The 23,992-nt window shown below is 37.8% G+C and overlaps 7 protein-coding genes and 1 non-coding gene across 11 annotated transcripts; 4 read left to right on the top strand and 4 right to left on the bottom strand.

The window, feature by feature from the left end:
* Positions 1-54: 54 nt before the first annotated feature.
* On the top strand, positions 55-2,457 carry LOC105176247 (transcription/mRNA export factor). Its single transcript, XM_011098984.3, has 5 exons — positions 55-205; positions 328-433; positions 520-614; positions 1,542-1,618; positions 2,079-2,457. Coding segments are annotated over exons 1-5 (354 nt in total). The 5' UTR covers positions 55-203; the 3' UTR covers positions 2,153-2,457.
* A 342-nt stretch (positions 2,458-2,799) lies between these two features.
* Positions 2,800-5,931, bottom strand: LOC105176248 (B2 protein). Its single transcript, XM_011098985.3, has 6 exons — positions 5,787-5,931; positions 4,422-5,004; positions 3,858-3,958; positions 3,460-3,543; positions 3,241-3,351; positions 2,800-3,147 (listed from the first exon to the last, which is right to left on the bottom strand). Exons 2-6 carry the CDS (start codon positions 4,993-4,995, stop codon positions 3,106-3,108), a joined length of 912 nt encoding a protein of 303 aa, XP_011097287.1. The 5' UTR covers positions 4,996-5,004; positions 5,787-5,931; the 3' UTR covers positions 2,800-3,105.
* A 2,594-nt stretch (positions 5,932-8,525) lies between these two features.
* Positions 8,526-11,833, top strand: TOM20-3 (translocase of outer membrane 20 kDa subunit 3). Of its 2 annotated transcripts, none has more exons than XM_011098983.3 (6): positions 8,526-8,921; positions 8,988-9,066; positions 9,457-9,626; positions 9,710-9,757; positions 10,036-10,122; positions 11,427-11,833. In XM_011098983.3, exons 1-6 carry the CDS (start codon positions 8,826-8,828, stop codon positions 11,553-11,555), a joined length of 609 nt encoding a protein of 202 aa, XP_011097285.1. In that variant the 5' UTR covers positions 8,526-8,825; the 3' UTR covers positions 11,556-11,833. The 2 variants fall into 2 exon arrangements, with proteins under 2 accessions (XP_011097285.1, XP_011097284.1); XM_011098982.3 differs by having other exon boundaries at positions 8,527-8,921; positions 11,424-11,833.
* A 1,072-nt stretch (positions 11,834-12,905) lies between these two features.
* Positions 12,906-14,117, bottom strand: LOC105176244 (ribonucleoside-diphosphate reductase small chain). Its single transcript, XM_011098976.3, has one exon. The coding sequence runs from the start codon at positions 14,115-14,117 to the stop codon at positions 13,128-13,130; it is 990 nt and encodes a 329-aa protein (XP_011097278.1). The 3' UTR covers positions 12,906-13,127.
* A 316-nt stretch (positions 14,118-14,433) lies between these two features.
* LOC105176245 (DHBP synthase RibB-like alpha/beta domain-containing protein) lies at positions 14,434-18,302 on the bottom strand. 3 transcript variants are annotated; one of them, XR_002288208.2, is made up of 10 exons: positions 17,772-18,302; positions 17,569-17,684; positions 16,876-16,929; positions 16,740-16,764; positions 16,432-16,554; positions 15,900-16,066; positions 15,640-15,709; positions 15,124-15,190; positions 14,667-14,756; positions 14,434-14,485 (listed from the first exon to the last, which is right to left on the bottom strand). XR_002288208.2 is itself a non-coding variant. In XM_011098980.3 (9 exons), exons 1-9 carry the CDS (start codon positions 17,940-17,942, stop codon positions 14,667-14,669), a joined length of 915 nt encoding a protein of 304 aa, XP_011097282.1. In that variant the 5' UTR covers positions 17,943-18,291; the 3' UTR covers positions 14,547-14,666. The 3 variants fall into 3 exon arrangements, 2 of the variants coding, with proteins under 2 accessions (XP_011097282.1, XP_020554256.1); XM_011098980.3 differs by lacking the exon at positions 14,434-14,485 and having other exon boundaries at positions 14,547-14,756; positions 15,124-15,222; positions 17,772-18,291; XM_020698597.2 differs by lacking the exons at positions 14,434-14,485; positions 16,876-16,929 and having other exon boundaries at positions 14,547-14,756; positions 15,124-15,222; positions 17,772-18,298.
* A 242-nt stretch (positions 18,303-18,544) lies between these two features.
* TRNAL-AAG (transfer RNA leucine (anticodon AAG)) lies at positions 18,545-18,625 on the top strand. Its single transcript has one exon. It is a non-coding gene; the product is annotated as a tRNA-Leu (tRNA).
* Positions 18,626-18,673: 48 nt separating this feature from the next.
* On the top strand, positions 18,674-19,684 carry LOC105176243 (large ribosomal subunit protein bL27c). The gene is made up of 3 exons (XM_011098975.3): positions 18,674-19,092; positions 19,177-19,278; positions 19,365-19,684. Exons 1-3 carry the CDS (start codon positions 18,802-18,804, stop codon positions 19,545-19,547), a joined length of 576 nt encoding a protein of 191 aa, XP_011097277.1. The 5' UTR covers positions 18,674-18,801; the 3' UTR covers positions 19,548-19,684.
* Positions 19,685-19,846: 162 nt separating this feature from the next.
* LOC105176242 (nucleic acid binding / zinc ion binding protein) lies at positions 19,847-22,703 on the bottom strand. Its single transcript, XM_011098974.3, has 4 exons — positions 22,485-22,703; positions 21,474-21,541; positions 20,784-20,982; positions 19,847-20,459 (listed from the first exon to the last, which is right to left on the bottom strand). The coding sequence occupies exons 1-4, from the start codon at positions 22,614-22,616 to the stop codon at positions 20,091-20,093; spliced, it is 768 nt and encodes a 255-aa protein (XP_011097276.1). The 5' UTR covers positions 22,617-22,703; the 3' UTR covers positions 19,847-20,090.
* Between the last annotated feature and the right edge of the window lie 1,289 nt (positions 22,704-23,992).

Genomic DNA, 23,992 nt, shown 5'->3' with positions numbered 1-23,992 from the left:
TTAGAATTTTCTATTGATATATCTATTAATTAATTAGCTTTCTAGAACGAATGAAAAATGAGAGATTGGTAAATTCGATTAAATTGAGGGGTAAAATTGGAAAAATGGATATCGACCGCTTCTTCCAATTTTACCCGTCAAAACTGCCCTAGTTTCCCCATCCGCAAAGATCAGTCAACCGCTCTGCTGTGCTCTGCTACGTAATGTAAATATTTGCTCACTCCTATTTTAACATGAAAAATCTCATAAATCAATCTCAATTTTCAATTATGGATCTTCTTTCTCGTTTGTTCTTTAATGTAATTGGTAAGTTTATTTGCAAAATAGGAGTAGAAGGCATTCGGTGAATCGACCGCCGACTCCGGACGTACGGGATGATGACGAAGATGATCGACCAAAGGAGCCTACGCTTCTCGAAATCGTCAATATTAAGGTCTCTCTTCACTCCATTTTTCACTTATTTACTTTTCCATTTCTGTGCTGCTACAATGATGGTAGCTTGATTTTCTGGATCTTTAGTTGATTGAAAGTGGAGAGAAGGAGCGGTTGATGGAGCTGGTGAGGGAGAGGCTGGTGGAGTGCGGGTGGAAGGATGAAATGAGAGCTCTTTGCAGGTACTCTTTCTTGTCCTTGATAACCCCTACTCAGTAATCTAATGTGATGAACATTGTATCTTCTGCTGAAAGTTCTATTTCATGAAGTAAAATAAGTTGAGCTCCGTGATTTAGTGATTAGCTTCGATTTAGTAAATAAGCCTTCTTCTTTGAATCTGACTTTGCGCTTTTTGTCACAATTTTGCTTTCACAGACAAAGTTTTATCTAATCCTGTGCTTCTGGTTCTCTTATTTTCCTACCAGAAAAGGGGATATTTTCTTGCTAATTTGTAATCTATTTTTGACCCTATATGATTATGGACGTTCAAATGGCTGAATAACTTTCACAAGTCCATTTGGAAGAATTAGCAGACTTGAATTGGCTATATAGGAAATATTAGGGCAGGAACCTATATTGATCAGCATTAGAAAGCCAAAAAAGCCCAAGTTTTTCATTATGGTACACTTCTACCATCCAGTTTTCTACCTGAAATGAAGTATTAGAGAAGTGTACCTGACTTGCTAAAAAGATCTTGTAAAATCTGGAATAAAGTTGTTTAGCATCAATGATGAGCGTGCACTTTTCTGCTCTTAGATGCAGATTTTCTTGCTCATAGCCTTTGGTCAAACATTACTATGATACATGAACTGTGAACTTTGCCATTACGATCAGTGGTGGGATCTGGGTTACTTATATTCCTTTCTCCTCACTCTTTAGGCATATGTATGTTAGAACCTCTGTCTCCGTGTTTTTGAATGCTCATGTGTGTTTACACATGCATAATAAAATATTCTGCGTCTTGTGATAGAGGGCAATCCTTCTCCTACAATCTGCCTGTATATGTACTTGGACTTTACTGCTCCCATCCGTGGTGTCAGTTCTGCTTGCACCCAATCTGCTTCACTGTTCTCCAGGCATGAAATTTTGATTCAATAGTATATTTTTAGGGCATTTATAAAGAAGAACGGGAGGGAGAATGTCACTGTTGATGATCTAGTCCGTGCAATTACCCCAAAAGGCAGAGGTAATAAACTTTTTCATTAACTTTATTTGGTAAATCATTTTACTTGTCTTAAATTTGGAACAGGGCCCTATAATCAGGTTAGGTAATGAAAATTTTTATGAATGTATTTGGTAATCATTTTACTTTGTCTTAAAGTTGGAATAGGGCCCGTTAATCAGGTTTATATGACATCTTATGACAAATTTATTTCCCCATGTATCTTATTTTCTTCTGTTGTTTTCTTTTTTGTGGAAATGACTTCTTTTTTATCAGTCTTTTCATTTACGGTAACAGAAATGAAAATAAAGACAAATGGGAAATTTATTAACATAGCCTTTTCACCTAAAGCTTAAAGTACTGCTTCTGACCTCTGTTAAGAACTTAATGTGGTTGCTTCAACTTAGCTTCATTTTCACCATCATGCACGCATATTTTGTCAACATCTGCATCTTTCTTCTGACGAATTTTCTTACTGATGCAGCTTCAATACCAGATTCTGTGAAAGCTGAGCTTCTGCAGAAGATCCGAACCTTTCTTGTTTCAGTTGCCCATTAATGTATCGGCGTTTTTACATGCTGGGGCCCAGTGAAAGTATGTGCAAATCATTTCTGCGGAAAAAATAATGAAAAAGGAAAAATTGCCCTTTAGTTTTCATCTCCCTATGTGTGATCCATCATTCAGGGTATTTCTACCCTTTCTGGTCCGGAGTATGCATCTTACGACATGTTTTTCTCCTAGGTTTAGGATATAACAGCACTTTGAATATTATGTAACTTTAAGTGCAATAGCTATAACTTCTATAGTTTGCAGCCCCGAATATGCATATGCATATATACCACCTGAAACACCTTTCAGCTTCATACCGGACCGTCTTATACTTTTTTAGTAATTGGGAGAGGATCTTTCTGCTTTTGGGAGTAGACGGATGCACACAATTTCTTAGCACCCAATTATAAAGATGGATGCTGTTAATTTAATATGCTACTATTAACATGGGAAGTCATTAAGTGCTAATACATACAACTGGAGGACATTTGGATTCTAATGGGCTGATTTCAGGAGTGCCAGAGTTCACCTGAAAAAACAAAACTTACTCATCATTGAATTGGAACTTGAAAGTGAGGAGGAAGCAGCCCCACGTCGAGCAGACTTGGTTTTAGTGACATAACCGTGAGAGATAACTGCACAAGTTGTTGAAGCCCTTTGGACAATATGAAAATACATCTGTTCATATTATGACAGAGCCTCCATGTTTCTCACAAGTTGTCTATAAGATTACAAGGTAAATATCGTGAAGCTACTTGCATCTTCACAGAAACAGATTACATTTATTCTATTACACACAAGCCAATCCTAACTCTCGAGAATATCTCACAACCAGATTTGCTCCCAAGCTTGCGCTCCAAGGAAAATCTGTGAAAATCCACATCCATACTCCACCAAGACTACAGCATAGACTTACGCTATATAATTGCTTATGCTGAGCTGGGATTAAAATGCACAACATTTTATGCACCGGTTTGTTCACAAAGATCTAGCAAGTCCAAAGTCTGAAATACCACACAGAGTAAAGACAATCAGCTCCCATTCAATGCGAAATGAGTAGAAATTCACCACTGGGAATATTGAGGATTGAAACTAACCTCAGGTACAGAGAGCTCAAGTCGGAACTTAGGACCATCATAATGATGCAAAACTGGCCTAAAAGCATCTTCCTCAAGAGGCTTGCAAATTTTCCTCACACGAATTCTTACCTAGTTAAAACGACAGAGAGCCAAGTCAAGAATCACGATATGAACACAAACCCAATTCGTATGCATGTAAAAAGTAAAGATTGTAGCTACTAGAGGTGACATCTTTACCTGGGCAGGGAACCTTGATTCACCTTTGCATTTTTTATCTTCCCAAGCAGTAGGATCAATGTTGGTACCCCCAAAACTTGCTGCCTGCGCATGAAAAGTGAGTGTGAAAACAGTCTAAAAGAAGTTCAATAGCGAGGTAGAAAATCACGGGAAGAATATGTACTATTCATAGCTCAAGTATGCGAAGTTAAGGCTCCAAACTTAGCATTTTATCAAATTAATCAAGAACAGTGAATTCAACTTGCTCTTTTATGAAAAAGCCGATTTCCATGGAAAAGCTCATAGAATTTCATCCTTGTTGCACAAATATAACACTAGGCCAGTTGCCACAACTGCACATTGAAATGTGTGGCATGAAAGTAAATCATACCAGACTGGACAGAATATTGCTTACATACCTCAAAAATACCATGCAACTGGTGAGTGGTGTAATTGTAGAGGAACAGAGGTAAACCAGGTGTTATTGCCCTCACGGAGTCTCTATATCTTGGTGGCAAACCTACAAAAGAAATGCAGAGTGGTAAGCATCCAGAATAACAATAAAACCCAAAATACTACACATACAGTTAGAATCAACACAACAAGAAAAGCGGTATTTTAGATATGGAGCTCTAAGAGCATCTGGTACATGTAAGCCAACAATGAGACCAAAAGTTCTCTCAGACATAAATCCCCTTCTTGCGTTACCCTTCCAAAACATCCCTATCTGGTAAGAACAATAACTGAATTATATATAATCTACAGCACCAGACAGTGGAAGGCTAACATCGTCGATTTTGATGCTCTCAGAAGAAAAGGAAAAAAAAAAAAAAAAAAGAGAGAGATAACCACACTTAAACCAAGAGCATTTAGATCTCAGAGACCTCCAGCAATAGATTACACAACATGGTGCAGTTATTTCAAGTCAATTATCTAAAGTCTAACAATATGCAATTTTGAAGGGAGAAAATTCATGTAATTACCGAAGAGTTGTCTCTTCAAATCCTCCTGCATTGTATCATTGTTGCAGACAAAGATGTATCCACCAAGGACCTCACTCCTGGGGAGCATCTCGGCTGCAGGCAAGGTCTTAAACCTTTTGTCAACAGCATTGCTTGCATTTGCGCTGTCCTCCTTGCTGTTACTATTATTGCTGCTATTGTTGTTGTTATGCTCCTTGCTGTTGCTGATACTGCTATACTTGCCTCCAGTTACATTTCCCGCGAAGCTGGCATTGGGATTCTGATAAATCGGGTTCATATTGTAAATGACATTTCTAGGGGAATTTTTTGTTATGTTCTCATTCATCTTGCTTTCCAAGTTTAACATGTTGAAATTAAAACTTTCAAACTTGTTGTCTTCCTGAAATCCATAATTGTCCCTTGGTCTCACTTCAGCAGAACCCTTTGAGAGATCAAGGTTAATCCTATGCTCAGCCTTTGGCCTTGTCTGCTCAGCCAATTTTGAAGCAGCCACCAACCATTTGTGATCCTCTGAGACTTTTGACTGTCCTCGGAGCTCATCACCCAACTGCCAAAAGCTGTGAATACTCTCCATGATGCAAACCTAGAAACAAACATATAATAGAATATTAGACAATCAGCATAAACAATCATAAGAAATGATGCAGTGCACAAGAAAAATACATTCAACAAGTTAAATTTTGCAGAAAACCATAAGTTGGCTATTTACAGCTAAAAGTTGAGCTGCAGCAAAATATTAAAACAATACAGAGGCTGTGTCTTAACTGGTTCGTCTTCGATAAACTGAAAAAGTAATTAAGCCACTGTCATAAAGTAATAGGCTTCATAAAAAATACAACCTGACAAATGTAGTAAATAATAATGTGTTGTAACTAGTTCATCCTCAACAAACTGAAGATCAGACTGAAAATGGAAAGAGTTTAACACTTTCCAGGGGCCATCCAGTTCTTTTGAAGCAAATTATACTTCAGAAAGAAAATAAAAATCAAGTATCACCAAAAGGGAAATGTTCCCGATCTAATTGGTAATATAATCAGAGTTGACTAGCATCGCAGAAAATCAAACCCTTGTAAACATAAGCATAATTGAATGGCAATGCACCAAAATCGCATTAAACCACGAAACTGGAATGAGTGGAATGAGTAAATTTAGCAATTTAAACTCACAACAGAAACCGAGCTTATTCAGTTAATAAGCTAGATTCAAGAAGAAGTTTAGGTTAGTAGTACGCGAGGAAAGTAAAAATGGATTAGATTGAAGAGATTAGCGAAAAAGTAATTGGGCAACTGAGGAGGAGAAGCCCTAGATTTGGGGACCGAAAGCGCAAAAAAACGGTGGGGACTGGGGAGAGACAGCAGTACTCACCTTCACTCCTTCACCGGAAGATGCGAGAGAGGTGGAAGAGGGCAGATATTTCGGTATTTATATGAGTAATTTCATCGGAATTGCCCTTGATGCTTTGCTTTATTTACATATTTGCCCTACTGATATTTCTTTTGCTGCTTGCCGCCGTCCACACACTGTCACACACTATTTTGACATTCGGTATTTTCTTTTTTTAACTGGTCGTTATGTTAAGTGGTTCTTACGGACATACAGTTAATTATTTTTATGTTTTAATATATATAATATATAAAAATAAAATATATAAATCCACATATTATATTTAAAATAAAAATTATGTTACAAATCATTATTTGTGAGTGAACTTTTTTTTTATATTAGTACAGATAGATAGTATAAATATATTAAATGATAATAAAAATTTGATTTGGGATGGTTGAAAAATACACAAAGAATATTTTTTATACTTCGAAAATTGGTATCGTTGTGTAAATAACTACTCTTTGTGAATATAAATAAACATTTCCTTTTAGTGCCATAGAACATTATTAGATGACGACTCATGGTAATAAGTACCCTCCAACTAAGGAGTTAATATGGGGTGGTTAGTTAATTGAGATTGCCAAATAAATTATATCCGTGATACAAATTCTAATCTAACTAAAATGTGAACTTAAAGAGTCATAAACAAATTCTTAATAGAACTGGAGGATATGATATGTATTAATATTGCAAAGTATCCTAAATTGTGATATCAGGGGTGCAATTCTCATCTTTTGCATGTACTTACTGCATGATTTAACGGCCACGTGAACTTTCCATTAGAAATCTAATGACAATATAAAAAATGCAAACAGAGTCGATTCTTTCATATATCGTTTCAAACTATTTCAAAAAATATGGTACCATAAATTATCCAAAAATTATAGTATGAACAATCCAATTTTGTCTTTTTTGAATCAGGCCACTGACATGGCTGAATTGCTCTGATTTTTTTGTAAATAAATTTAACTTTATTTTTAAGTACTTTATCATTATTATAATAATCTTAATTCAACATTACCGATTTCAATTTATTTTAAAAATTATATATTCAGTTGATAACGGAGTTTTTAAATAATTTTAATTTTAACAATAATTAAATTCACACTCTCACATATTTAATATTTTATGTGCTATATCATCAATTACATTATTTCTTTCACATACTATTATTTGATTAATTAATAAAATAATTATTTTTTTTTCAACCATGCAAGTTTAATTATTGTGTATGAATCACCAATTGTATTACTTAGTAGGAGTATTATTAAATTAAACATATTTTTCTAATATTTTTAAAAACATAAATATGAAGTACTAATCGAAATAAAATTTATAATATTTTGTGAAAACTAATTATTAGTGACAAACAACAAGTGAAATAATAAGCAAAAAAATAATATCTATTTAACACATAGGAACAAAACAATCTTTCATCAATTAAGTTTATTTTAAAAGTAATTTTTTTCAAATACTATCAAATTTAGCTTTTATCTATTTTTTATTTTTTTTACAAACACTACTCACTTTTGATTATGTTATAACTTTCTACTTTTACTATAAAAACCACTTCTAAAAAGTAAAAGTTGTTGCAATCACTCCCTTAATTAGGTTATATCCATAATGAGAAACTTTATTTGGTACATGCCAACCCAACAACATACATAAAATGGCAAATAAATCAAATTTCAGCTCCATCACTTCTGTAATAAGCTCAGATTATAGCTTTTTCCATTTTCTAGTTCTAGCTAGGAATGGGACTCCAATCAGCATATGACAAATCCGCCAACAGCTAGCGAATGACCGGATTTAATTTTTTTTATTGAAGTCTTTGTTACATGTTTTATTTCATTTCATATATACACACACATTATGTGTACAAAAATTATGTATGATGTTTAGCAAAAAGCAACAATATATATTTAAGGTATTTTAGTGATGATTTTTGGTGTATTTGCAACTCCAAAGTAAAGATATTCTCTGAAGAAGAAAACTAAGCCTGCAAAAGAGACAAAGCGTTGAGACCAAGTTTGCGAGGTTTTCAGCGATAACTCTCTGAAGTTCAAGTCAGTATTCAGAGTTGATTCTTAAAAGAAAATGGAATAGAATAGTAGCAAAAGTTGTATCTGATTGGGAAGAGCCAATGTTTATAATTGTGGTTTAATTGTACGATTTATGACCACCTTTGATTTATAATAAGATCTACGGCTACAATGGTCCGTATATATTAATGTGTTGAGAATGACATGCAAGGCTTCTTTTTGATGTAATAACTTGAGTACAGTTCGAGTGATGTTAATACGAAGGTATTTAAAAAAATCCAAATAAAGAGTTTCCAAAATTGTTGTGTAGGAGCTGATCTTCCATGAACAATTGAGCATGCATGCCACAAAAACAACCTCCTTCCAAGCAATTAATTTCCTTCCTCAAGGTGGAGAATCCCTTCCTTGGTTCCAAGTTGCCACAAATCATAATAGCCCAAACCACCTATGTATACCCCATCATCTACTCCAATGGATTGGATGTTCACCTCCACATCACATGTACTATATTTTACCTTTTTTTTAAAAAAAAAATTATTTTGGCTACTATGAGAAAAAAGCATAGTGATGACGTGGCATGATCGGCTGGGACGAGCGTGTAACGACGGCCGTCTTCAAGTGTGAAAGACCCAATGTCCAAGTTTCAACTGGTAATCTCATGGAGAGCGCGTGCAAACACACTATTAACCCTACTCGGGTTCATACTCCTCCTCCCCCGCCCACCCATAGAAAGAAAAAGTAGACTACTGCGCCCCAATTCAGTAAAAAGGCAAAACTGGGGTTGGTACTCTCTCTCTCTCTCTCTCAATAAAAGCAGCACCAAAGCAAAGAGGCAGCTAGCCTAGCCCTAATCAGTTCAGTAGTAACTGCCATACGGTTATATTTTCGTTTCTCAATCCAAAGATCTACAGCACTTCATATAGGGGAGTAGAGTTGAGAGGTTAGGGCAGAAATTTCTGTATCGCTCCACGATACCATGGACATGTCCAGCGATTTCGATCGCCTCCTTTTCTTCGAGCACGCTCGCAGAACCGCCGAAGCTACCTACGCCAAAAACCCTCTCGACGCCGATGTCCGTACACGCTTTTCTGCTTTCTTTTTTCTCCTTCATTCCTTAATCTTGGCTTGATTGATGCAGAACTTGACCAGATGGGGAGGAGTCTTGCTGGAATTGTCGCAGTTTCAGAACGGTCCGGATTCCAAGAAGATGGTTCAAGGTATACTTGCTCTTCTACTTTATGTTGCTTTTCTTATGTCTCTTTCCTGAAATTTCTGTTAAATTTCATCGCAAGTGTGATAGAATTAGTTTCTCTAATTAAATTAGTGGAACCGCATATGCTTTTCGGCATTTATAATTTGGATTACTCTGTTCTGCTTGCTGTTTGGGTGGTTTTAATTCATCACTTTTTTCCTGTATGGTTTGTTTTAATTCTGACGACAACTGTGATAGACTTATTTTACTGTTAGTTAAAAAAATTGCAAAAGAATTATGTTGATATTCTATGTTGAATGGCTTATTGGATGGATGATTTTTTGGCATGCAGTTGAGGGTAGAGGTTTAAGACATTGTGATATTAACCAAACGCTAGTTATTTAATTTTTTGTAGATGCTATTGAGAAGTTGGAGGAGGCACTAGTTATTAACCCTAGAAAGCATGATGCACTCTGGTGCCTCGGAAATGCATACACATCTAATGCATTTCTCATTCCTGATCTTGATGAGGCTAAGGGTTACTTCGACAAGGCTACCCATTACTTTGAGCAAGCATATGAAGTGGTATATTACTTAATAAGGAGTTGCTGTTTTTGCTTCCAGTTCCCTTGCTGAATTGCTTTGCCTTGTTGTCATTTTGTCTGCAGGAACCACAAAATGAACTTTACAAGAAGTCTTTAGAAGTGGCTTCCAAGGTATGGATATTGCTAGTTCTTCATTAGAATTTAGTAGCTTCTGTTTGTCACTCATATTTTGATGGCTTAATCAGGTGTCTGATAACTATAATGGATCTTTACCTTGTTGAATGTATTCAAGAGCATGGGGATATTTTATAGTTCTTATTTGCTGCAATATATTTTTACTATTTGAACCTTTTTTGGATTTTCCTGTGTCGCTTAAAATATTACCATTTTTGTATTGGCTCATGAATTATGTAATCCCCCCCCCCCTTCTCCTTTTGGGTGGTTTTAAGGCTCCTGAGTTACATGTGGAGATCCACAAGCATGGTTTGGCTCAGCAGGCTATGGGACAGGGCCCTTCATCATCTTCTAGTACGAAGGTAAATAATCTGTGTTCAGATGCATTTCATGTTTATTTTCTTTGTACATCATTTGATAATCGTAGTAGAAAAATGCTTCTATAGACTGTACGCAGCAATAGTTGAGGTTGTGTTTGATTTGTGGAATCACTGGGGATTGAATTGTTATTTTGGTTCAGATGTTCTCTTTTCTTTTCTTTTCCTTCCAAGAATAATAGAGGGTGTGGGGCATTCTGATACTGGGAAACCCTTTCCCCCCAAAAAAGAAAATGTAATGGAACCTCATTTTGCTTTTCCAAGTAAGGAGGTTGTTTTCTAGGACAAAGTTGAGAAGAGAAACCACTCCTTCAATGATTTTTCTTCCACACAAAGTATACACTACCTCACTCTTATCGTTCTACACCTCCATTAGCTATATATGCTGCTAGCCAATTCCTTTTTAGCTAATCTTAGAAGTTGTTTTTTCTTCTTCCTTGCTAGGGAAAATTGCACTTTTAGTTCTATAGGATGGGGGTATTGCACTTTTTGTCCCGTACTTTATGAGATTAACATTTTTGATCACATAGGATTAGAAAACGTTGCGGATGTGGTCCCATAAACTAATCCAACGGGACCAAACTGTTAGGTTTGGACCACATTTGCAACATTTTTTAATTCTGTTGGACCAAAAATTTTACATGCAATGTGCGAGACCCAAAGTACGTCTTCTGTCCTATGGGACCAATAGTGCAATTTTCCCTCCTTTCTCTCTTTATTTGTTTCTTCATCCAAACCAAGAACTTACTGGTCTTAATGGTTTTATGGAACATCTGTGGGCCGCCACCAAGATACTGTCGACTCTGTAAATATGTGGTGCATGTACATGCTTTTTTTTGTGCAAGCTGATCAAGCATGCCTGAGGGGAAATTGAGGAATCTGGAAGGGTAAATAAGAACAGGATTTGCCATGCCTAACTCCTGTTCATATTATCATTCTCCCCGAGTTTTTGCTACCTGAGCCACTTGAATGCTTTATATATGTATTGGTGCAGTACTTGTTTTAGAGTTATACCACTTATGCATGTTCTCTTGCATTCATAGGCATAACAATCTTTGTTGTATGCAACTATTTCTGTGAGTAAATTTTCGTCTTGGGAACTATTGTGTAAGAGTCTAAATATAGCCTTCTCCTTTGACTTTACTCTTAGTTTTGAAATACAGGAAGTTTTTATCTATCTATTCTGTATTTCCTGTTGACCTGTTGGTGGCAGTTGTTACTTTGACTGTTTCATTCTTGGTATTCGCCACATATTGATTAACCACTGTATGCTACCTTTTCTACAGCAGCAGACTACCAAGAAGAGCAAAAGTAGTGATCTCAAGTATGACATCTTTGGCTGGATAATCCTAGCAGTTGGGATTGTTGCATGGGTGGGATTTGCAAAATCTAATATGCCTCCACCTCCTCCAAGATAAGATGGGGAATTTGCTTTGTATAACTTGGCGGGGACTCCTTCCATAGGAATTTTCCTTGGTTAGCTGAGATAGTCAAGAAAATACTAGTTTCTCATCAACATAATTTTGACTAAAAACCGTCTGGTACTGTAGCCAATCAAATAAGGAAGTCTCGATATTGTTTTGCTTTACTTTATTTTTGATTTGTTCAAGTTTTTGAAGCCTTTTTCTTTCTTGGTAACCTCTTGACAGAGTTGACATGCTTATTACGCGTCTTGCTTACTGGAATGTTGCTGTTATTTCCTCATTGCATAGTATGCTTTCATATGTAAATCTAGCGATGCCTTGTGTCCGAACAACTTGCTGAACTTATTCAGTAAGTTGCTTGGATTCCTTCTCTTGTGCCAACGTAAAGTGTTTGCTTTGCACAAGCCTGCTGTTTATGTGGCAGTCCTGCATAATACACTGTCCAATATCTAAAATTTGTTTCCTTTATTGGTGACCTAATGTGATGGAGGCATTTATTCGTAGTGGGAAGTTCAATATTGTGCTTTAGATTGGTGCTTGCATCTGCACGCACACAGTGCTTTTAGCATCCAGTGACTTTTGTCACATACACTCCTAAAAATGGTATGTGGCATGAGACGACACTATCTCGCGAACCGTTTCAGATTGGAGAAAACTTAAAATAGAATGCAACGACATGCTATCCGTGTCATTTTTATTGGGCTTTCTAGGATCACAGAAGTGTACCTCTCACTATAGGAACTCGGATGTCCTATAATTTTATTCTTCAGCTAAATTGTTCTTGTGTAAGAGTTTGTTGAGGTTCTATCTATATTTATCTCTTTCGGAGATGCATAAGAAAAAGTAATGGAGAATTCAACATGCTGCTTGCACTGTCAAAACCCTATTTTGCACAATAAGTGTGTAGTCTATTCCATTTTTGAACTGGTTAATGAGAATTGAACATGGAGAAAAACATTTCCCTTCAATAGTAGTTCTGTCATTGTTATAGATTGTAATGACAGTGACTCCATTATCAACCATCTGCAATTCCGTCTAAGAGAGAATGAGAAGACTCATAGGAGTACTACATTACATGAGATTTCTCAAATGGTTATAAATCATCTGCATTTGCTTGCGGATTAAGCATGCAAGAAGAGAGGATAACACTTTCTTATGCTGTGCTTTCAGCTTAGACAGGTGAAAGAGAAGAAACACAAACTATCAAGATAAAAACTATATAAAAAATGCCATTCATGGATCTGCTTGCAAGCAAAATAAAGCAATGTCCACGAGCCCTACTAATCCAACTATCACTTTAGGCTTTACTATCAGCCTTGAAACCAACCGATCTTTCTCAAACTATTGACTATGCACAAGAGACCATCATATTTATGTATAATAATTTGTTGTTTCTTAATTTCCTCAACTGAGAAAAGATGAAGAAACAAAAATACAGAAGTTACAAATTTTGAACAGCTACAGTAGTAAAGAGAAATCCCCAGATTTCACTTTCAAAAAATAAAAAACAAACAAGCAGATCCTTCCTAACAAGAATTGATAATCAAGGGGTGTCTATACCATAAATCAGAAATCCTCATCCAACTTGAACACATGGGTGGCACCATTGCCGTTCAAGCTAGACATGACTGATGCCTTCTGATATTCCCCAACCCTCTTCTCAAAGAAGTTTGTTTTCCCTTGCAAACTAATCAATTCCATCCAATCAAATGGATTCTGCACATGGTACAACTTTCCATAGCCCAAAGCATTCAACAGTCTATCAGCCACAAATTCAATGTACTGGCTCATCAAATCTCCATTCATCCCCACCAGCGCGCAAGGCAGCGCATCACACACAAACTCCCTCTCTATATTCACTGCGTCCGCCACTATTCCTTTCACTTTCTCCTCACTCAGCTTCATTTTCAACAAACTGTAAAGCAGGCACGCAAAATCACAATGCAAACCTTCATCTCGCGAAATTAATTCATTGGAGAAAGTCAAGCCCGGCATCATCCCGCGCTTTTTCAACCAAAATATGGCGCAGAAGCTCCCCGAGAAAAATATCCCCTCAACACAAGCAAAGGCGACTAACCGCTCAGCAAAGGATTCAGAGCCATCAATCCAGCGCATGGCCCACTTGGCCTTCTTTTCCACGCAAGGAACGGTCTCAATTGCGCGGAAGAGGTGGTTTTTCTCGGCCGAGTCTTTGATGTAAGACTCAAGCAGAAGACTGTACATCTCGGAATGAATGTTCTCAATGGCAATTTGGAAGCCGTAGAAGGCACGGGCCTCGGAGATCTGGACCTCTTTCATGAAGCGTCCAGCGAGATTTTCCAAAACGATACCATCGGAGGCAGCAAAGAAGGCGAGGACGTGTTTGACGAAATGCTTCTCGTCGGAGGTGAGGGCTTCCCAATGGCGGAGGTCCTGAGATAAATCAACTTCCTCGGCGGTCCAGAAGGAAGCTTCTGCTTTTTTGTACATCTCCCAGACCTGTGGGTAGTGAATGGGGAACATACAGAAGCGGTCGGGGTTGGGAGCGAGGAGAGGTTCTTCTGGGATGGAAGGCATTTTTTTGATTGATAGGTTGGATTGAGGGACGAGGAGGAAGAAAACAAGAAGGGATTTTTGAGGGGAGAGTAGTATGGTACGGTGGTATAAATAAGAGCGGAAATTATTTCAGAGCGCGCGGGATATTTAAACGTTTTTTGAGTAAACTAGAATGAAAGTAGTTGGAGTTTATTGCAGCGTACAGTGGAAGTTTAGTGAAAATTTTGAATATTTGAAGAGTTGGGAGGGAGGGAAGAATAGGGTGTTGACGTAGACGTGGTTTGGTTTAGCGAAAACTGTTTCTTTGGCGCCCACTCCCACGCTTTCTCCTTCAAATTCAATTACCATACCAACACAAGTTGCTCTCCTCTCATCTCATCTCATCTCCCCTACAAATCCAAAAAATCAGATGAAGATCGATTTATTTACATGCAAGTGCAACCCATCTCCTTGAGCTCAATGAATTAAACTATGTCCAACCAAATTTACAAAGTGATTAAAATGAGAGGTATGATCCACTTAATTCAACAACTGTACAAGATCCCTCAATAGTTGTGCAATAATTGTTACCTAAGCTACACGAGGGACCACGTGGTCTTCCTTTACATCAGAATCTTCTTCTTCTTCTTCTTCTGCAACCATCCACGGCTGCTTAGGACCCTGACAAGGAAAACAAAAACAGCAGAGTAGGGGCCAAAAATGTCAAGTAACCTGGTGAACAAAATTCAGATTGTAAAACATCCAATTACATCTTATGTGAAGAATGGTACGTAATAGCCTTCTCTCAATCTTATCTTCCATTCAATCAGCAGGTACTTAATAGTCATTATTTTCAACATCATTCCCCAACTATGATGCTAAATTCTATATATCAGATGATTCTTGAAACTAATGCCTTTTTCCTAAGCTCTCCCTTGCACGTACAGATCAAATACAGGGGAAAACTGCTATACCAACATTGGTTTATCAATCTGCACTAGTTATTTAATGATTTAACTAGTGACATGTAACACCATGCAGATTTTACCTTTCCTTGTCGTATTATTCGAGGCAAACTCCCAGTCATGTCCACCACAGTAGATGGATCAGCAACTCTAGTACCAGCGGCAACAACAAAATCAAGACCCTAGCTCATTGGAACACAAAGCAACTCAGAAGCTATCACATGGTGAAACAGACAATAGAATGCCAACAATTTGGGGTAGTACAAATAGTTCTAGTACACAGGAATGCAGCTGTAGTAAATATGTAAAATGCAGGCAGTAAGACAGTAACTGTCAACAGTCTTTCCCAGAACTACATAATCTCCAAGTAGACAAACAATTTAAAATCAGTTCCAGAGAAATACAGTTCTGAAGATAAATACCAGAGCATTGACATATGTTGATTCTACAGAATATTTAAAAAGATTTTTGGCTGTTAAATGCAACAACAAGAGTTTGCACAAAATGAGGAAGAGCTCAAAATAGAAGAAGGATGGCTAAATCAAAACTTGCAAAGTAAAATTGCAGATACTGGTAGAGATCCAAGAAAAATAAAGTACCTCAGGTCCATATACGTCAGCTATCACGACCGGATCTAACATCCATTCATTCTCCTTTGGCGACTTGACACTGAGGCAGAAGTGAACAAAGTCCTCTAGTGTGAGGATACTCGAAGATAACAATATCAACACTGAATTATTTGGAAAATCAACTGTTCCTTGAAATGCATTCTTTCTAATCTTTTGGTCACCATATCACCATATTAAAGGGTCTAAGAAAGTAAATAATGCCCTGAAGTACATCTAGCTTTACAGTCTACCTTGTGGATATTAAAGGGGCTTCCATCTTCTCCAGTATTGCCTGGCAAACAGGATCATCTGGTATACGAACACCTACATTCTTCCTTGATGCATACTTGGAAGCTGTAGTTCCATATCGTATGCATTGCTTTGGCAGTTCCTTACTTGCAGTCAAAATGAAAGTGTACTGATAGATAAAGAAGTTTTAACTACTATTATAAACCTTTCAGTTGGGAATTGAAGGAAGCCACCAAACTTAAACGCACATGTGACCAGACAATATACTAGATTCAGAACATTAATGTGGCCCTAGAGATTAATGAATAGCAGCAAAAGCCACAACAATAATACCCGATACTTGACAGTAATATGCTTGGGCAAATACAATATTTCTTTCTTTTTTAAAAAAAAGGAAAGAAGAGAAAAAGGCAAAACCTTCTATTTGCTGACTTTATAAGTGGGTACGATATATAAAGGCCTCTGACAACATGATTTGATCGAGTCATTAGATTTACTACTAGCAGGAAGAACACAATAATTTCTTACACTTACCGGACCAGGTAGGCAATGTTTAACAGCTCGGAAAATGTTTGTAAGACCTTGGCCATTGCCACGAGGAAATCCTGTAGTGTATTTGTCAATGTCTTTGAAAGAGTGACATAAAATGCTAAGTGGCTGCAAAAGTGAAAAAGACATGAGCACGCATGCATACAAACAACAGAGACAATAGGCGAATACAATTAATGCATGGACATGCAACTGCCTGTTTCGATGGGCAAAAAGAAAATGCAAATCAGGTGGGTGACTTGAGAGCGCCATGAAGATATCATGTATGAGGATCAGCAATATTTGCAACTTGCCTTTGAAGGTTCTATATCTTTTATTCTGGAAAGAAAACATACATACTCGTCACCAAAGAGATCAGGAATGCAAAAGGATAAAACATTAAAACCCTGAGCTTGGCAGTTGGTTTTAAGAAAAATCCACAGTACCTACCTACGCAACCGTTCAATGGCTGAGTTGTTTCTCAGATCACAAGCTATTGCATACCTATTATTAAACAAAATTATAGAGTAAATGAGATTCTAGTTTTTATTTAGGTTCTACTCTGCTCAAACATTCATACAAATTAAATTAAAGACAGACTCTTTAGCTTGTCAACACAATACAATTTTTCATGCAGAAGAAGAGCAATTATCCTAAACCAGCAAGTAATAAACAACTTCAACATATTGGACTCGTCTCTCCTATCCAATTACATAAACAAAATAAGACATAGATGTTTTCATCTCAACAACATTAAACTCAAACTGTATCTTGTATCAATCCAATTAAGAATCAGGACATGATTCTTTGCTACAATTTTAAGATCACAACAATCTGATGTAATTCACTGTTTTAATATTCTTGGTCCTACATGATTTGGTTTTAGCTTGACTTTCTCCGCAAATGCTTGGCAGTGGGCACATGCTATAATGGTCTCAGCTGAAACAGATGTGATGTTTGTAGCCGTTTAGCACTTGTTCCGAGGAATTACGTTAGAAGGCTTAACAACATAATTAGTTTATATTCTTCTGATTCGAACGTCAATATCTAAGTTCTCAACAAAGGTTGAGGTTACTGCTCCAGATGTTGAATGATCATGATAACCCCCCAAAACCAATAAAATTTAGACAAGTATCAACATACACAGTATCAGTTGGAATAACTCCAACAGCTCCTTGTTTCAAGAGCTCAACAATGGGGTCCAATTTCCAAGAGTCGGCCCCCCACGGATCAACCTCAACATACAATAATCCATCCTCCTGCAAAAGGTAATTGTTGAGTATCTTTGAGCGAGCATCGATAGGGAGGGTTGGAGAGCGTGTAAGAGAGAGGGACGGGGATTATACCTTAGTAAATCGAGGGGAAGAGTACTTGAGACGTTTGGGGCTCCTCTTAACAACTGCGAATGTAATGAATCGACGAGGAATGTTTGAAGGAGATTGAAAGGAAGTGCGGCATGGACATAGATAGAGGGAACGCTGAAAGGAGAGAGGGAGAGGTGTCAACACCACCGCCATCCTTCTGAATGAAGAAATGGAGAGAAGGAGAAGGAAGGGGAAATGTGGATGGAAGGAAGACTGAGAGACTATAAATTCACTTTTGGTTTTCTTTATTATTCTCAATCAGACTACAACTTTCAACCTACAAATATTATCAACGGAAATTTGCATATCACTCCACTATTGTCCCAAAATATAATACAACATATAAAATAAAAAAATAAAAAAGAAAAAATCGTCTCCCCCAAATCGCCAACCACCCCCCCACCTCTACCTCCCCACAATCTATTTCTCACACAGCATCCTTGCCTCCCTACTTCTCCAAGCTGTCTCTCATTCTCCCGTCTCCACACAACATCTAGGTGGGCAATGGGGAGCGAAATCATGCCGGCACCCCCTACCCACCTTCGTTTGCACGAACATACATTTGTATATAACATATATATATATACACTATATTAAAAAATTTTTTAATTATAATACTTTTTATATATAAATATGTGTGTATATGTAAAAGTATATTTTATAAATAATTCAAGATTTAGGCAGTTTTACTTTTAATTAGGATGATTAATGTCTACTAGATATGATTTTATATTATGAAAAGGTAGGGGCATAAGGTGGAGATGGCCGAGTTGGTCTAAGGCGCCAGATTAAGGTTCTGGTCCGAAAGGGCGTGGGTTCAAATCCCACTCTCCACAGTTTCTCTTTTTCTTCAATTTTGTGACTCTCGTTTGTCTATTAAAATAAGCTTGACTCTTTGACTGGGCTGCCGCGGCCGTGAGGGACTCCCAACCAAGGATAAGGTTTTGCACTTTTGCTCCGAACAACGGATAACCCTTATCACTTTGCTTTCTCCTTCTTTTCAGGCTTAATAATGGCGGCTGCAAGTTTGAGTTTGAGTTTCAGTCTGGCAGGGGCATTCAAAGGACTGTCAATTGGTTCCTCTTCCTTTCTCCGAGGCGACTTGGGTTCGATTCACGTCGGAAAAAGTGTCTCGATTTCGTTTCCGATTAAACCGCCGCTGACAATTGAGTCAGCACACAAGAAAGGAGCTGGAAGCACGAAAAATGGACGCGACTCGCCGGGACAGAGGCTTGGAGTCAAAATATTCGGCGACCAAGTGGCCAAGCCTGGCTCCATTATCGTCCGCCAACGCGGAACAAAGGTTTGGCAAGCCGCACCGTTTATGAAACTTTATATATCTATATTCCGCTTAAGCATCATCTAACTCCTGTTTCCCTTCCCATAGTTTCACCCGGGGAAGAATGTTGGGCTGGGCAAGGATCACACTATCTTCTCTTTGATTGATGGGCTAGTCAAATTCGAGAAGTTTGGACCCGATAGGAAAAAGGTTCGTCTTCGTAGCCCTTCCAAATTTTCCACACTTCTAGTAGTGAAAGAACTCGTTATGGCTTACAACTAGCTAATATTTTGCAGGTAAGCGTTTACCCCCGCGTTGTGCAACCAGAAAACCCCAATAGTTATAGAGCAAGGAAAAGAGAGTCCTTCAGGTTACAGCGCGAGCGTAGAAGAGCACGAAGAGAAGGCACCGTGGCCGCTGACCCACAGCTGCTACTTGCCTCTGCTGCTGAAACCTCTGAAGAGACTCCAGCTTGTTGACCAACTCTGAAATTTGCATTGTATAATCATGAGCCAAAAACACGCGACTGAACTTGTTTACTCTACGTTTGCGTTGCTTCTGTTATTGTATCTTTGATTCAAGTTCGGAAATCTGCCCAACAACTTTTCCATGTAAATTGACGGGTGGTGTTATTCATACCCAACTCGCTTGATTCGGAGATGATGGACGGACGGGCTATGTTATGCTCCGTCCAAGAACTTAACAGGATATAATTAGAGCGGCATGGTAAAACGTGGGGAAATATTAATACGCCCCTCTAACTAACTTGGATCAAAGGTGGAAAGAAGAACACTCGTGAATCTCTAATTTCTCTTCACAAAATTGATGGTTCTACAGAAATTTTCTTCACAGAAAAATGCATATAATTGAGTGGCTCAGCAAATTACTGCAGGGCATTGCAGAAGCACTCCAGCAAAAACTGAAAAGACATGTAGCATTTTATACAAAATACTTTCAGACCCCATTGGTAGAGAAAGACATTGCCACCTATCTGGTTAACCAAGAAAGTCGAGGAATTCCTGCTATCTTTTCATTTGCTCTGGTGAAGGGTCCGGTCTTCTCTCTTTCTGAATGGCTCGAGGCACAAAAGCAAGACCACGAGTATGGCGGCGTCCAAAACTGATTGATGAAGGAGAATCAGAAGTGCTTAATCTTGAGACTGCTGAAACAAGATTGTCGATGTTTTCTTGCTCCACTTGCATTTCAGTTGATGCATTTTCTGTCTTGTGCAATGCTTGTTTGCGCAAGACTTTCTGCCTCTGTCTTTTAGATGGTTTAGCCTTCTTGAAGAACTCGAATGAAGGGGGGAATTTATGCTTGTCAACTAGGTGTTGATGCCGGCTCTTGTAGCTCTTCAGCTTGGCATCACAACCTTCAACAAGGCATTCATACTAGAACACAATAAAATAAGAATTTTCATAAGAAATAATTCCAACAGCACACCCAAGTGCCTGAACAACAATAGAGCCCGACTAAGAAACAAAGAGTGGAAAAATGATAAACGATACAGGAGAAATATTTGACACACAAAATGTCCTAGGTTGATAGCAAGAATACTACTGTAAGAAAATATTAAAAAACTAGTTTCCAAGAGACAATCTTTTACTCTGGACAATAATAATAGTAAAAGTTTGATTCTATAAATTCCTTCTAGGGTAGAGATGGTTAGCACTGGATGCAAAAATTATACTAAGAAGAATTGGAAAAAAAATTACCATAGCATATCCACGGGCAACTTTTGCCTGGAAGAAAGAATCATGAGCTTCAGATACATGTATACTAAGTAAGCGTGACGTTGGATATACTCGTGAGCAGACTGAACAAGATGCCATATGCCGTGCATTATAATGATCTTCAAAGTCCTCCAAAGATTTCAGATATGCTCCACAACCAACGATTTGGCAAAACACTTCACTGATCAAAACAATTTTTGGAGGTAAAATAGTTTAGACGACAATTTTGACAACAATCTATAAATTTTCCACCGCCCTCCCCCAAGAGCCCAAAGAAATGGAGAGGGGAAAAAAAGGGAAGAAGAAGATAAAAGTAAAAAAGCTACAGGTGTTCAGGAGCAAAGTACACAATCACAAAGAATTGGTATGAAAGTAATAACAAAAGTTCTGAATATCTTGTCCTAATTCATTAAAACAAGCTCAATATGCGTACTAAATGAGTATAACCACACTCACTTGTAAAGGCTTCCATAAAAAAAAGACAATATCATACACTTAAAGACTGTAAAGAGGCTAAAGATAGCATCCATGTTAGATTGTTATATGCTGCTGGTTTATCAAGGAAAGACAAAACGATGTAAACCTGTAAGTCATCATTCCCTGTGACGCCATTTGACAATTCAAAGTGTTAAAAACTCCTAAACACTAGATTGACAAGGAGACTGTTGATACCTGCTTCCCCAATCTTCCACTCCTTCTCGTATCTGCTGTTTTTCTTCCTCTGTTAAATCCAAAGCAACCTAGAAAAGAAAGAGTTTATGATAATTGAAAATGTGTTGCAATGTACTCAGCAACATATATGCAAAGAAGCACTAAAGGACAGAAAGTTGGCATCATCTGGTCAATGCCAAGTGACAAATTTCAGAACTGTGGGTCAGTGCCTTCAAGCAGTGTGAAATCATGCTCAAGAATTCCTGCTAGACGAATCTTATATTGCAAGAAAAATCTCATTCTATATCCAAGTCCTGAATGAAGTATATAAACATGGACAACATGTTCATCAGAAGATCAATAAATCCAAATAACAAAAATGAAAGGTTACAAAAACACAAAAAGGAAATTAGACAGGCCTGCAGAATATTATAAATCACTGCAAACTTTTCTCTTATTTACCTAGCATCCCCTCCTACAAATTGGAACTTCCAAAATTTGAAACTCAGACTCAGATGCTATAGCTGTACATCAGACTTCTCCTTCTATCCCTTTTTTAATTGCTCATTTACTTCATGGCCGTATGCTTTCTGTGGTTAACTAACTTGGTCCTTTGCTTTGTTCCTCAGAGAATTTATCAAGTGCCGTCTAGATGAATTAGCAGAAATGAAATCTATGATTTGGAATTAAGGAAATATTCGGTTTGTTTAGGCAGGAATCAGCAGCAGCAGCAGAGAACTCAGCTGAAGAAAATTCTCACACAAATAAATGAAATTTAAGCGAGCCCACGAGTTATCAGTCATCATCAAACGCCAGTTCAATCAAATTAACTGGTACCGCAAATTAAAAACAAAAAACAAAAACAAATTGTTAGTCTCAACTGATTCACGAACTGAACTCCTCCACGCCATACTAGTTACTCAAAAAAGTAATGGTATTACAAGCTAGTACAAATCGGAAGTAAATTCTGAATGAATCGATTAGACAGCTCTTTAAGCTGAATTTAGTCATAAAATAAAAGGAGCGTTTTACTTGTTTGGCGAGGAGTTCTCTTTCTATGCTACCAGCGGCGAAAAATGGAGCATCCGGTGCGAAACGCCTTCGTAGCGGGTTCCAATAAGGAAACTTCAAGCCGGTTCCAGTCTCTTCTACGTCCATAACCATTCCTTGAGGAATTTGAAACTATACGCACTCTCTGCGCTTGTCTTGAGCGCTGACTCGGACTCAGACTCAGACTCAGTAGTCTGGATTTTCGTGAGAATTTGAATATATCTGAATGTTTTTGGGCCGCCAGCCAGCCCATTTCTAAATGGGAAATTATGGCTGGGCTGATAGTTTGTCTATCATTTTAGAAGCGATGACATATGCAGAATAGGTAATGGGCTGGGCTTTACTCCTGTTTGTTTTTTCCTTTTGAATTTTCAGTTGTAAATATATGCCTTCAGATTTGTTTATATTTTCGTGTGAAATAGGTATGTGTTTAAATTAATTAATAAGATTGTATTTTATATTAAATTGTGATGTCAAATTAATATATTTTTAATGAGAATAAGTACTGATACCTATAAAAAATGGACTCGCTCAAAGAAGCTCAAACAATCTAAAAGGAAGAAAGATTAATAGCAAGTGCCTAAAGGAATGCAAAGTCCAAAGTACACCCCGAAAGGGCAAATTTGGGTAAGGGTCTAACATGCCCCCAAGGAACCCAATTCAGGTAGAGCCCCTAGAGAATTGAGGTGCTCAAGGAACCAAACTGACCAAAAGAAGCAATCGAACTAAACAAGAGGGCCGTAATCACAAAAAGACTTCATAGGCCTACAAGGAAGTTAAGGATTTAAAATCTCCTAGCCAAAGTCAAAGCACATATCACATAGCGTCCATGTGTGGCCTAAGTGGCATCCACATAAGGTATTTAGGGGCACGTCTATAGAATCAGATTAGAATTCAGTAGCCCCCTCAAGGACACGTGGCTCCTCTAGCCAAAAGTAGTATATAAACCCAAAAATTTTGGACTCGGCTAGAAGAAGGCTAATCCTTAACTACCTTCTTGAAAATTCGAAAAGACATCATTATCCAAAAAATATACTTTCATCTACAATGTACTCCCGCCTTCCTCCGAGAGGGAATCCTCCAACTGCTAGGCACCTTACTTGAATCCATGGGGTATTTTCTAGCACTTATTTATTTTTTAGCACTTATTTCACTACTTTACACTTCAAGTGGACCTAAGCACCACATTTTTGGCTCAAATTGTTGGCACTGTCTATGGAAACTAAGATGTGAGAATAATATAAGTTACCAACACCAGAGCTAATACCTCATTGGATACCCCCTCTTGGAGGATGGTTCCCCTCTATTATAGGACCTCCAACAGATACTTCAGCGACTTCACCATTATTATTACCTAATATTAATGTCTCTATTAACTCGACTTTTAATGTACAGGGAACCTTATGATATGACATCCCCTCTAAGAGAAGACAAGAGCACCCTCCCCATGAAAAGGTGCCCCAGCGACTGAAGGGCGCACATTGATAAAT

Source organism: Sesamum indicum, linkage group LG13, assembly GCF_026168435.1.
Source record: "Sesamum indicum cultivar Baizhima isolate 11 linkage group LG13, ASM2616843v1, whole genome shotgun sequence".
NCBI classification, from domain to species: Eukaryota; Viridiplantae; Streptophyta; class Magnoliopsida; order Lamiales; family Pedaliaceae; genus Sesamum; species Sesamum indicum.
This window is presented reverse-complemented; position numbering and strand designations above follow the sequence as displayed.